This window comes from Dermacentor albipictus, chromosome 3 (genome assembly GCF_038994185.2).
Source record: "Dermacentor albipictus isolate Rhodes 1998 colony chromosome 3, USDA_Dalb.pri_finalv2, whole genome shotgun sequence".
Taxonomy (NCBI): Eukaryota; Metazoa; Arthropoda; class Arachnida; order Ixodida; family Ixodidae; genus Dermacentor; species Dermacentor albipictus.
The window spans coordinates 9376166-9389237 of NC_091823.1; the positions used below are offsets into that span (position 1 = coordinate 9376166).

General features: G+C 44.7%; 1 protein-coding gene across 5 annotated transcripts in view; it reads right to left on the minus strand.

The window, feature by feature from the left end:
* Positions 1-13072, minus strand: part of LOC135919552 (transmembrane protein 272-like) — a 36922-nt gene that overhangs the window by 892 nt on the left and 22958 nt on the right. For 4 of the 5 annotated variants that reach the window (XM_065453456.2, XM_065453457.2, XM_065453459.2 and 1 more), the window contains exons 5-6: positions 9441-9665; positions 2978-8033 (exon numbers count right to left, since the gene is read on the minus strand). In XM_065453456.2, coding sequence (XP_065309528.2) covers positions 7849-8033; positions 9441-9665 — 410 coding nt within the window. In that variant the 3' untranslated portion in view covers positions 2978-7848. Of the gene's footprint in view, positions 1-2977; positions 8034-9440; positions 9666-13072 lie in introns of those variants that run through there. The other variant, XM_070535066.1, reaches the window with a different exon arrangement.

The window sequence follows — 13072 nt, forward strand, 5'->3', positions numbered from 1 at the left end:
GTTTTAATATGCACAAAAGCAAGTTGTTACTGAACACGAATTATGCATTCATAACGTGCGGTCTACGTGCCGCAAATGCACCATCTGCGCTGTCAATAGAGGAATCACTGACCTGCAATGCGTTCATTGTCAAGATTCTGAAACGCATCAGTTTCGGCCTGCGATGGCACGTTAGCATGATTCCACCAGAGGGCAAAATTTCCCACGGATATTCCTTCGTCCGTTGCTATTGCCGTGGCGCGGTACACGGCGTACAGCATTGCATGCGCGTTCATTTCACGAACTTTAGTTCCTCCTGTCCCACCTGGCCACAGCAACACCCGGGAGAGCATGGCCCAGATAACGCAGCGCAACAAAACACGCAGACCAATGCAAACCTGCCCGCACGGCGCCTTTGCCACGGTACGAAACCTACGGAGCAACACGTGTGAGCGTACAGAACCATAACAAAGCCGCCATTATGGCCCGAAAGGTGTGGCCGCTACAGCAGAGAAATAAAAGAACAGCAAGAAAAAGGAGAACCTACTACGTCATTTCCTCCACACTTTTCTCCTGGCGCACGGAGGGGGTAGGGCTCCTTCGTCAGTTTCGGATTAAGAGAGCAACGAGATGGGCCAAAAAAGGAATGCAAACACAGCTGGACATGTGATCGCACAAAACTGTGACGTGGCTCGCCGGCGGGTGAGCTTCATGCTGCTAGTTCGTCTGCTACGCCTGCACATGCTTTGCGATGTTCTCGCCATCATTGTCGTCATCATTTTCGTCATCCAGCGGCGACTATTTCAGCTTGTCGTAGTCGCCACCGAATTGGACGTGGCCGACCACATTTGATTCGATCCACTGCAAGGCAACGACTCGGAAAGTGCGGCTAGCGACAGCTATCAGTTTGCGTTCGCACTGGTACAAGTAGTATGAGGCATTTGTCGAGGGCGCTTGGGAATGAAATATACCTCGGAACAGGACACAAGGCGAGGTACAAGTCGACACAGCATCAGGCTTGGGGGCACGTAGTCTAGGTGGAAGATCATCGGACCGCTCTAAGCTCGGCCAGTTTTGTAATATCAGGCACGCTCGAAATGAAACGAGCAAATCTGGCGCTGCTCTTCAGCGGGGTCCATTCTAAGCGTCCCAGCGGCGCGCAAGAACTCGGACCACTTCTGCAGCAAATGTCTGCAGCTTATCGACGCCAACGGTATAGCCATTGGTATAGCCAGCGAGCAAGCTAAGCGAGCTGGCAACCGCTGGAACACTGTATATAGGCCTAGCTCGCTGGCCGTCAGATCCGAGGCCGACGGCCCTTGCGACTCGTCCGCAGCTGGTAATAAAGCATTTATATTCATCAACACAATCAACGTCTGCACATTTATGTCGCTCATACAATACAATCAGTCTTCCCGATGCCATTGGTAGCGATGAGAAAACACATTGACCAGGCGAGCCGCTTCGCAGAGACAATTGCAGCGGCGGCTGTGCCGACCGCTTGCTAGTCAAAATCATGCCAGCGATTTACTATATCACACAATGTTTTATAACATGCACACTTTCGAGGTCACCTTACGAGTTATTTCGTGTCAGAAACAAATTTTGCCGATTTTTGTGCCACCGTCAGTGGCGAGAGACGTCGGCGTCATGACCAGGGAGAGAAAAAAATAGACACCAGGACGATCGGTGTGGTGAGAAACTTGTTCCCAGGGCCCGTCCCGACGGCAGTGCAAACTCGTGACGTATTGTTTTATCGGTTGTTTACATTGCTTTCTTGATGTCGATGTCGCAAGGTGCTGCGCATTGCGGTTGGCTGCACGCAAATACTTTAAAATTGATTTTAAATATGTTGTTGATATGTCGTTGATATTTTGCAGACAATGTGCCTGTGCCCACATAAATCGATCTCGCACATTAACTCGACTTTGAAATTTTGTGTCGGTACTCCTTTAAGGGAGGGACTGCCCTAAATTCCTGTCTAAAGAACCATGAGCAAAACGAGAACAAGGTGAAAGCAGGAGCCAGCGTTTCGACATGTGGACTTATCTTCTTCAAGGACAAGAGCAAAACTTGTCAAAACGTTGGCTCCTGCTTTCACTTTGTTCTTGTTTTGCTCATCGTCTTGAATTTCCATCTCCCGACTTCCCCCTGTTTTCCGTGTCTAAAGAACCTGTTAGATACTTCTCACCCCTTTTGTTCTTGTGTCACACATAAGCAGCAGTAGTAGTAGCAGAAGCAGACAACATGTACCATGGAAAGCTGGATGGCTTGGTTGATACCTTCACATAAACAGATGGGTATTATTCACACTTCAAGAACAAAAAGTTCTTTTAGCTGGGGCATAGGTATGAAGAGCAACGGACAGTGTGAATTGGATGTGGTGATTCACTCGTACAAGAGTATGTTCTATTTGAGGGCCACATGCCACCACATTTTAACCAGTCACTGATTATAGCTCAGAATTCTACATTCACTATTCACAGCACACAACCCATGTACATGTTAGATTGTGGCTGCTGCACATGCAAGGCTTGTGCAAATGCCTCCTGTAACATTTCTCAAAGTGACATGCCTGCCGTTAAATGTTTCAAACATACCCAATGAGAAATTATAGTCTAACACTTCCAATGTCTTTTTGCATGCTTGGGCAATCGGTCCATAGCACGTACTCCTTGAGGTAATGCTACAACAAAACATGTCCAAGGGCTGCCTATTTGTACAGTCTCAAAAAGGCCAAAGGCATCTGCAACAACATTCCAGCCATTATTTATACAGAAGGCTGCATGATCGACACTTTGAAGACTTCCTATTTCTAAAGTTGAACGACGCACATGGTAAACCAGCGTAGAACAACCTTTCGTACAAAATACGTGTAAAGCTTCATCCGAGCTGTTCACTTTAGAAGACATGGCTAATTTCAATTAGTGAACATCACAATTCTGTACATCCAGCATGCTAAAGACAAGAGGTTGAAAATACCAGTATATTGGCAGACTGCAAATGTTTACCACTTTATTCGCAATGGGAGAACATTTCTGAGAGATGGCTTGGATAGCCAATTCCAACAGTAGCCAAAGCAGTAACCATTAGCGGCAAAGCTATACTGGCTAATAAATGAGCATACAACATTATGCCATCTGTCACATAAACTGGAACTCCATCCAGCTTTGCGCACCATGACTCATGGCCATTCAGTACTTCATTGTTCTGATGTATCTTATACTCACACAACCGATCGGCAGTCTGGAAAGGTGCCCATGCTCCCCCCTCTAACACGGAAAATAAATAAACTCACTGAAACTGCTGTATTTTATTTCAAGGACCTGTCAGTATACTGCACACAGATAAATATCAATGCCAAAATCATTAGTGAACTGACAAGCTTGCAGAATAAGTACAGAACAGTTTCTTTTTAGACATTACAGTCAGCTTCCATTAATGCATTCTTTCCTTTGATGCAACATGTTCAAAAGTCTGGCTGTGCCTACGCTACTGTGTGCAAAAAGATATTGGCAGTTTAACTTAAAATGCAAAACAGCTAATGTGCAATGCGACTTCCATGCATGTTATGCACAGGAAAACTTTCAGCGTCTTGTGCAGTCTAACTTGTAGCAACGATTTGCAGTGCTGTGCAAACAATCTGCACATCACTGTCACGGTGAAGTAGTGTGCCATCAGCCCATATCATATGCACGCACACTCTGGTTAGGGCCCTGTCCATGCAAGTAGGAGATGGGCAGTGTAAACCTGGCCCACGACTCAAGCTGAGCTCTTACAGAAGCATGCACTAGTTCACATGCTCAGCCTTTGTAGAGTACAGCAGCCTGCTTACTTACATGCTGCCTTCTAAAGATGTCGTGATTGCTTAATACCTATGTTCTGCAATGCTTTCCTGCCTACTTTTGCTAACACAAAGAATGAAAAAGTTCAAGACTGGCTTTCTCATGCTTAAAACAGAGAAAAAAAAACATAGGAATTGTGATATGCCCTGCTTAAGGCAATGGCAGAATGCCATTGCAAATGCAGCTGGGAAGTGTCTATACTGGGAATCCGTATAAAAAGCTTGTTGGTCAAACTTGAAATGTCAAGTTGAACATGTGATCGTATGTTCCCGCAGAACAAAAAAAAAAAAAGGAAAGAAAGGAAAAGATAAAACGAGCGTATTACTTCATACATGAGATGTTGAATATCAGATATGGTGCACTAGAGCAGACTGATGGCTGCTAAATTACAAGTGCTACAGGCCAGACTAAATGCACCAACACTGTTCGAAGAAACGCACGAAGACTTAAAGCCACCAACAATCACAAAACTGTTTCACAAGCTGTACTTTTACACCACAGTACAACAATTCCAGTGTGGACAGATTATCTTAGTTGTTGATCCTTATAGATCATGTAGTTCTAGGCAATGTCGGCATGAGAGAGTCCGTGAACACTACTAACGCAGAAATATGCGGCATCCTGAACAATGAAGATGTCACAAATTTTGGCTATAGCACGGCACAGGTAAGGCAGTCCGACAGCAGCAGTAGCAATGATGTGGAGGTCTAGAAGCTTCATTCACCTCCACAAGTGCAAACGACATTTTGGCTTATGAAACATTTTTTTTCTTGCATGAAGACAATGTTTGTTAGGCTTTTCAACAACACTGCTTGTACAATGAGTCTTTAAGCTTATGAGCATCCGCAGAGGTAATGTCAATGAGACACTTCCAATAAATACTGAATGTTCAACTCAACGCAAGTTCTGAACACATCCTTAAACTTTGTGTAATTTGAGCCAACTTCGCATGTCCTGAATTGGATTAATGGAAGTCGACTGCACCATTATTTTGCCCTTTGGTCACAGCATACAGGGAGAAATGAAAGGCCAATTTTGAAGCCGTGAACGGCACGTAACAGAGCAATAAAAGCCTGCCACACCATTCCATTCCATAATATGTGATGTTGATAAGGCAGCCAGGTATAAATGGCTCTTCTAACTTGCTGGCTTGCTTTAGCTCAAATTTCACGCAGCGGTGGCACCTTGTTAATTTTGTTTAGTACCAAATTTGGATGCAGTACTTGCCAGTTTCACTACTATAACTAAAATTAGAAGGACAAAGAGACAGAATTTGACACTGCCATGTGCTACTCCCAACAATTTTATCTGGAAAAAAACGTCGCCACATGTAGAGGCTACATACCAAATGCAGTCTACCATATTCCACTCTCTCCTGGTATGTATTAGGTTGGGAAGGCTGGCTGAGAACATGTTCACAATGCAACTAGAATGTACAGTCAGGGACAAAATTTCGTGGATTACAGCCACATAGAAAATGCAGAATTTTGAAATGGCTTCAAACTGAGACAGGCCAACTGAATTTCCTCACTTGGAATGATAGCGCAACTCTTGGTGCCTGGTCGTGCATGCTAAATTCAGCGAAATTCAGCGTTTATTATGTGATCACGGACCACAACATTTTGTCCCTAACTGTACGAAGGACGGCTTTCAACCCAGTGAGAAATGCATAGGGTGCTCCCCACTAGTAGAGCACACCATTCTGTCCAGACACAAGGATCAGCTCATGTCAGGGATAAGTAATGTCAGAAAGCTAGCTCATTGGAAGCGGGTACATGTATCAGTACCCTTTCCACAGCGCTCTTGCATGGTAGGCATGAGGTAATGAGGAGCAGGCCTATAACAGACGTGGCCTCTTCGGTTCGGAAATGACAGGCATAAGATGGTGGAGTCACTGAAGTTCGAAAAAGGAGCAGCAATTCATTGTTTAATTACCAAGTGTAAACTTAATATCCAAGTTTTTTAATGCGATTAGCATTCTTATGGTAGTTCACACACTTTCTATCCTATATGAATCACCGTTTTCTCCATGGCTGAATGGGTAGCACATCTGGCTGCTGTGCTGACAAAACAGGGTTCGAAACCAACCGTGGGATAAACTTGGGTCACTGCATACGTGGCACTGTGCACCTATGTGCCACACTCCAACGAACCTCTTTGATGTGGACATGGGTCACTGGGGACGCGAGACTGGTTATGTGATACTGCGTATGTACCACTCTTCAAGGAATCTTTTCAACGCTGACTTGGAGTAGGCACGCTGACCAACGTGAGATGCGTAAAGGTCGATGTCTGGTTCCTTTTGTTGATGACAAGGTGGCAAGAGCACTGTGGTCAGTTCCTCGTTTCAAATAAATATACCGACAATTACGATACTCCCCAATGCAAAATTACAGCGCAGCTGTATACGTGTTTTCCTTTCACAATATATTGGCTGGTGCGGACAACCTGTTTTGTACGGCACATTGCAAATGAAGCTAAGTGTGGTACAACTGCCTCGCTAATTGGGAGATCATGAGAGGAAGCTCGTGGGTGAAGAGCAGGCCCAATTCACAGCAGCCGCTGTAGACAACCTCCGCTCATGCAGCGCTTTGTTTCCATACAGAAGATGCAGGTTACTCTGGCGCCATCTCGTAGCCATCGTCGTGACAAAGTCCCTCGTGCACAGTACTATGCTTTTCTCCTCACGCTCTCTTCACTCTTTCCCGTCTTTCATTGCCCACTGCACTCTGCATTTGCTCTCATCTTTCACTGTGCTCGATCGCCCAATTATGAGGTAGGACACCAACGCTTTCCACAAGAACTGGCACCTAAGGGCTGTGCTCTAATAAATTCTCTCTCTTCGATACCAATTTGTGTCACTGGGTAGGTGCCAGTAGGTGTGTGCCGCTCTTCAGCGAACATCTTTGATGCTAACTTGGATAACTAGGTAACTGCCACTAGGAATGTGCAGCTTTACTGCACGTTTTGCTGCACTAAAGTTGAAAAAGGGAGCAGCAATTAGGAAGTACGATGAACAAGTCCACCCGGAGGGTTTATTTCAGATTATGCTTGTTTTTTGCAGCTTGCAGAAGTGAGGGGTCTCTAATTACACAACTATTTTCACATAGTTTGCATACTTGTCAAAAATTTCAAGCTGCTGTTCACTTGTAGTAAAAGGAACTAAGGAACTCCAATAGGTATTCTGTTATTTGTTATACTGATGGTTAGATCCCATGTGTATGTGTGATAAATGTAGCTCAGTATGACAAGTAAGTGTATCCTAAGTATGTGGCGCCTTTCTTTTTCAAAATAAAACTGTTGGAATTAATGCAATATGGTGCTCGGTTGTCTCTTCATCCTTGTGTCTTTGCACTGTTGGTTAAGGCAACATAGTACTAACAATCCTAAACTTTCACTCTTGCTTGCTTCATTCAAAATAAGTCGCAAGCATACATTGGAACAGTGGCACAACTTGTTCCGCAGGAACGAAAAGTTTGCCACAAAGCCTAAATGTGGAACAATTTTACCCTTCTGCAAACAGATAGCATCGTTATTCCTATCACTGCGGAAATTGTTGCTTTACATTCATCACTGCTGTAGATGACACACAAGCACATTCTGGTCAGAACAAGTACAGCATCCAAACTTGGTATTAAACAAAAAGCACTAGGGAATGCCACCCCTGTGCACAATGTGAGTGTGAATGAGTCTATGGTTTCACTGAAAACTACATTTACGCCTGTCTCCTTTTTATCAACGAAGCATTCAGTACCGAAACGTTCATAGGAATGAGTGGGACTTCCACGCAACAGTCTAAACCGCTCTCCATCATTCGTGAAAGTAGCACTCTCAGAGAAGCCTCGCGTAGGTTTCACACCACTAAAAATCCAGCATCACTGTGTCACTCATTGTTGCAGCATGCCTTCGTGGACGCTCTCTTTGGGGCAGCTGGGCATGGATGTCTCGAGCTTGTGAGTGGTACCTGTGGCATCCATGTCTGCAGGCTTTCCAGGCCAGTAGCTGTGGGCAGGCGCCGCCGATATCAATCCTTACTTGACAGTAACGAGAAGAGTGTTAGGCAGCAGAGGCAGGCAGCCACCAAGCCAAGCGAGAGTAGCCCCGCTGTGACGAGGCCAAATGCAAAGAGGTACAAAGTCCTGTCGCAAAATGCAGGGCTTTCGCTGTTTGTGTAGTCCGGAGGGTAGGCACGGTACACCCACACACAGCCTGGAACACACGTGTGAACATATATTCAGCTGAAGCTTGGTGGACATGGCAAGGTCCACCATTGCAATGATTCTGGGCAGGTTAATTGTGCCTCCTAGAAATGTCCCTAGTGTGCTGTAAAGCGTAGAGGGACAAGGAATGACTACCAGAAAAACATGCGCCACAAGAGCTGGCAATCAGAAGCATTTTCCTGCTCCACAGCAATTGGATCTCGGGGGCCATATTTTGTAATTATTCTTTTCATGAAATTCCATCAATTACTTAACCGTTGAAGCAAGTGGTTGATGCCAGCAATAAGGAAGGCGAGGCATTATGCCAACAAATCGTCAAGTATAAAAGGAAACAAAAATGACCAATGAGGTGAATGTTTACATAACACGGGCCCTGAGGTAATATTAAATTATGGGGTTTTACATGCCAAAACCACTTTCTGATTATGAGGCACGCTGTAGTGGAGGACTCCAGAAATTTCGAACCCCTGGGGTTCTTTAACGTGCACCTAAATCTAAGTACACGGGTGTTTTCGCATTTCGCCCCCATCGAAATGCGGCCGCCGTGGCCGGGATTCGATCCCGCGACCTTGTGCTCAGCAGCCCAACACCATAGCCACTGAGCAACCACGGCGGGTAGGGGGGCCCTGAGGTAGAATTTTCTGTGGGTCATTGCGCAACAAGGAACCGTGGAGCCAGTTACAGTGCGGCTTTATAAAGCTGGTATTGGAAAACTTTACCCTCTCTCAACCACACTTGAAATCAGTGCTGGCTGCAGCAGAAAAAGAGTGCACAAATACAAAATGCCTCAACTGATTGCCGCAGCAAGCGAGACACCAAATTGTGTGGCCTAGCAGGCACTGACAAGTTTTTACACCGCCAGCACTTTGTGTGCACTATCCCACATATGTGGCATATGTGGCATATGTGGCCATAATTTCCCAAAACATGGTTTTTTTTTTCTCTTTAGCATGTCCATATTTTCAACCCATGTTGAACAAAAATGGCAAACAAGACAAAAATGGCAAACAAGAAAAAAGAAAGAAGAGACAAGCATCACTCAGATTATATATACTGTCACTAGTCTCTACACTATTATTTTGATTAGTCTTTTCTGCTACTTTGGCACATTCTCAGATATGTATCTATAGCATCAATATTGATTAATGAAAATGTATCCTGCTTTTGCTTTCCTGCCAACTACCTAGAAAAGAAAATCAACCGTCTCTGCCTTGCAAATGTCTAGCCTGTCGACGTGTCTATTGGCACAAGGCTCGTGTTAAGGGCAAGCATAGACATTTAACAACAAAAGTAAATGAATACCCTAATATCATCAAGGGCGGATGATGTACTGCACACAAAACAATATTATGCAATAAAGTAAGACAGCAAGTCATGCTGCGCAGCAAACACTTACCAGCAACATACCAGGCAAAAAGAAAACAATTCACAAGTGTGCTCCAAGTACGCTCTTCAGCACGCTGTTCTTCTGCTACGCTGTGGCCAGCCTCCCCACTGTTGTCGGGGCGTCGACACTTGCCACAGACATCGAGTAGCGTCTTCAGCACACCAAACACTCCGCCCATCACCAGAAAAATTGGGATGTACTTTTCAGCTGGGCAGTCATTTAGGTATGTGGTACCTAAAACAGGCAATGAGAAGAGGACAAAGAAAACTACTGAGACTGCTGTCAATAAGACACACAATTGTTTCTTGACACAATTAGTACATTATGTCTGCAACTAGTCTGTACAAAAAAATTTATATATATACCTAAGGTCGTAACCTTAGAAGTCCTGCCAATTATCTTAATTTGAATTATGAACTAATATAGACTATTAAAACTCAATGAAATTTGTACCAATGATCATAGTAGTGCCCATTGTCAGATTAACCAAACACAAGTACTTTTCATTGCAAAATTGAATGAACTGTTATAGCTCTAGTGCAGCATAACATGCAATGGACATAAACAACATGGTTGCAACTACTTCAGCTTCGTTCGGAGCAGACGCAAGCACAAAACTAGGATAAATAACTAGGATAAGCATGCATTTAACAGAAAGCTAGGACTGTGACTAGTGGTTAAGAAAAGCTGATGAAAACCCACAAATATTTTTTGCAGCCATAGTAGACAGTCAAAGCACCGTTGGGGGCCTTCAGAAGGGCCCTGAAGCACTTTTTGAACATAGTCAAAGAATGTTGTGAATCTGTTAACAAGGCTCCTGTGAACATGCGAGCCAAATCTCGTGTGAAAAGCAGTTAAAGGACTCCATACAAGGCCCCATAGCAAATTTTGGTTATATGCTGGAAGTTTTTGCGTGCCAACTATGGAGCGTTCTGCCGCAATAACTTTTCAAGTCTGCTCATTAATAGCCAAGATAGAAATATTTCAGTGCTGCGAACCCATGATTTCAGCAGGCAAGCTCCACTGCATAGCGAGACTCCCTCTCCATATGCCCCGTCTAGCCTTCGCAAGCGAAATTCCTTCCCTGCGTTCTCCCATGCCGGACCTCGAGGATCACGTGACTAATACGTCACGGGCCCCGCCTTGTTTTTTTTTCTTCGGCGATGCGTATTTCCACTGGTGGCGTTGCACGCGAGCTGTTATCGTTTCGCATGGCGCATGGTTTTGTGCACTGTGCACAAGGACACATGACTGGCGGTATAATTCAGTGCTACACGAATACTGAGGCAGAACAAGCGGATCGCAGAGCATGGTCACGCGCCAGAACACGGTAGAAAATGGCGCAGTTTCGGTACCTGCATACGTGACCACACGACCGTGGGAACAAGCAGACGAAGCGGAAGTACATCTCTCTTGCTTCAGTGTGAACTAAAGCAAAAAATACGCAGACATTCTGTTTGTGTGTTTTATTATTTCTCTAAACTTCAATTCAAGCAATAGATCACACAAGTAATAGATGATGCCTTGAATAATTCTCGAAGTCACGTGTCACCACGAGTGATGTCAGACTGCGGACTCGAGTACGCACATGCAGGGACACGACTACGTCATCCTCCGACTTGGAGCGCGGCAGCCGCGAGAAGGGATAACGGCGTTTGGTTTGAAATTTCAGATCTTTCCGCGACACGTAGCGATGTAATACTTTGTAGACACAATCGTTATCATGCAATGTATGGTCTGAGTTTGTCGGCTCAAAATTGCCAGACCTGGTGAGGGGCCCTTAAGAGAACAGAAGCTTGCTCTCGTGTCCACAATGTCATCATCGAAAGCTGATCAAAAGCAGTTGGCCAAGCAATGCTACTGGCCGATTCCGTGATCACAAGAATGCTCTCAGTAAAACGTAATTGCTAATGCTGAGTTAAATAAATTAAAAACATATATATGTCTGCGATCTCAAATAGACAGAAAAATTATTTCATCTTTGTGCTGCGCATGGCGTCCAAAATGGCAGCGGCGAGCCCTTTCGCTGCTACGACACTCAACCTTTGGCTGCGGTTTTTCCCTCTTGGCTTTTTCGCTGTGTATCTCCAAGCGCGGTAGCAGAGACGAAAAGAGAAAAAGCCAGGTATCGGTGCGATAACCCCACTTATAGTTTAAGGACTCAAAAAAACATTTTTGTGACATGAGTTTCCTGGGATGACATACTTTAACAGTGAGGTCATTCTATGATTGGTTAGAAAAGTGTTTCAGGGTTTTCAGACAACAAAGTTTTCAGACAATCAAACACATGCTTGACAATTCATAAAGTATGCCTCCTGCAACCTCCTTGACACAACTTCTCATCTGTGGTCAAGCAAGTAACATGAGCCAGTTGGTTACAAATATTATGGAACAACAATTTATAGTGCAAATTTACACTCGACAGAGCAAGATACACACAACAAATGAACATTATCTTACAGCACAAATTTACAATGGACAAGGCAAGATACACAGGACAAATGTTTGTCCTGTGTATGTTCTGTAAAACAAAAATGTTCTGTAAGTCTCATCAGCGATGTGGACTAACATCATCTTTACACGTCCATCACCTAGGACTACCACTTCCATAGCTTGAATAATTTCTTCGGTATACTTATCTGAATATAATGCAACCACAAAATCTTCTTACAAAGGCTTGCAGCTGCGGTACATTTTGAGTCTGTTCTATACATCTCCAATAGTGCACTGAGCATATGCTATGGCTGATAATTTCCAGCTCGCCTATACCATTATTGCATGTTGATATGATCGGCCTGGAATTCAACCTTTTAAGTATGGGAATCGTTCCAGTTCGCTTTCCCGTGTCGAGGTAATGGGTGAGCCACCATCGTCGGCTCACCCATGCCACCCCCCCTATGCTTTCACTCGCACATACAGCATGCGGCGTGCGGTCACGATGTTATCGCCCTTGGACTTTATATGGAACATGAGGACGATGGCGATGGCAGGAATGCGCCTGGAGTTCTATATAAAATAATATACTAAGAGTATCCGGCAACTGAAGCGTCACGTGGCCCATTACTTTCTGCAAAAGAAGAAGGAACAAAATTGAACTTTAATCATGCAACAATTCACTTCGCCGCACCAATGTCTATTTTCTCCTTTTGTGGGTGGGGGGCACCGAAATAAAAAAAGAAAGACACAAAGGAAAGCATGTTGGCCACAATCGAATGCCTACATTGGGCATCTGATATGGCTACCTCAGGGATGTCGAAGAAAACAGGAGACGCTTGGTCCTTTGAGAACCGTACGCATACTGCTCAGTATCCTACACTAGCGAGGCAAGACTTTCCGGAGAGGTTGCACTCAAGTGAACACGTTGCAATCCATCGGGTCCCCACATTGATGGCGGCGAGCGACAATGCATTGTTTCTTTTTCTTGTCTGCTAGCCAGAAAGTGTCCAAAACTCTGCCAAGCGAAAATCCACTCGGCCAGAGAAAAACAAATGCGCATCGAAGTGCGCCACGCGGTGGTTGGGGCAACAAGAGAAAGACGTATGCGTTCTGGCTGGCTCCGGCACCCCATGGGTAGCGAGAATAAAAAAAATTGAAGAGGTTCAGTGCATCCTTTAAATAAAAGTCAGAGTAGAAAAAATGGC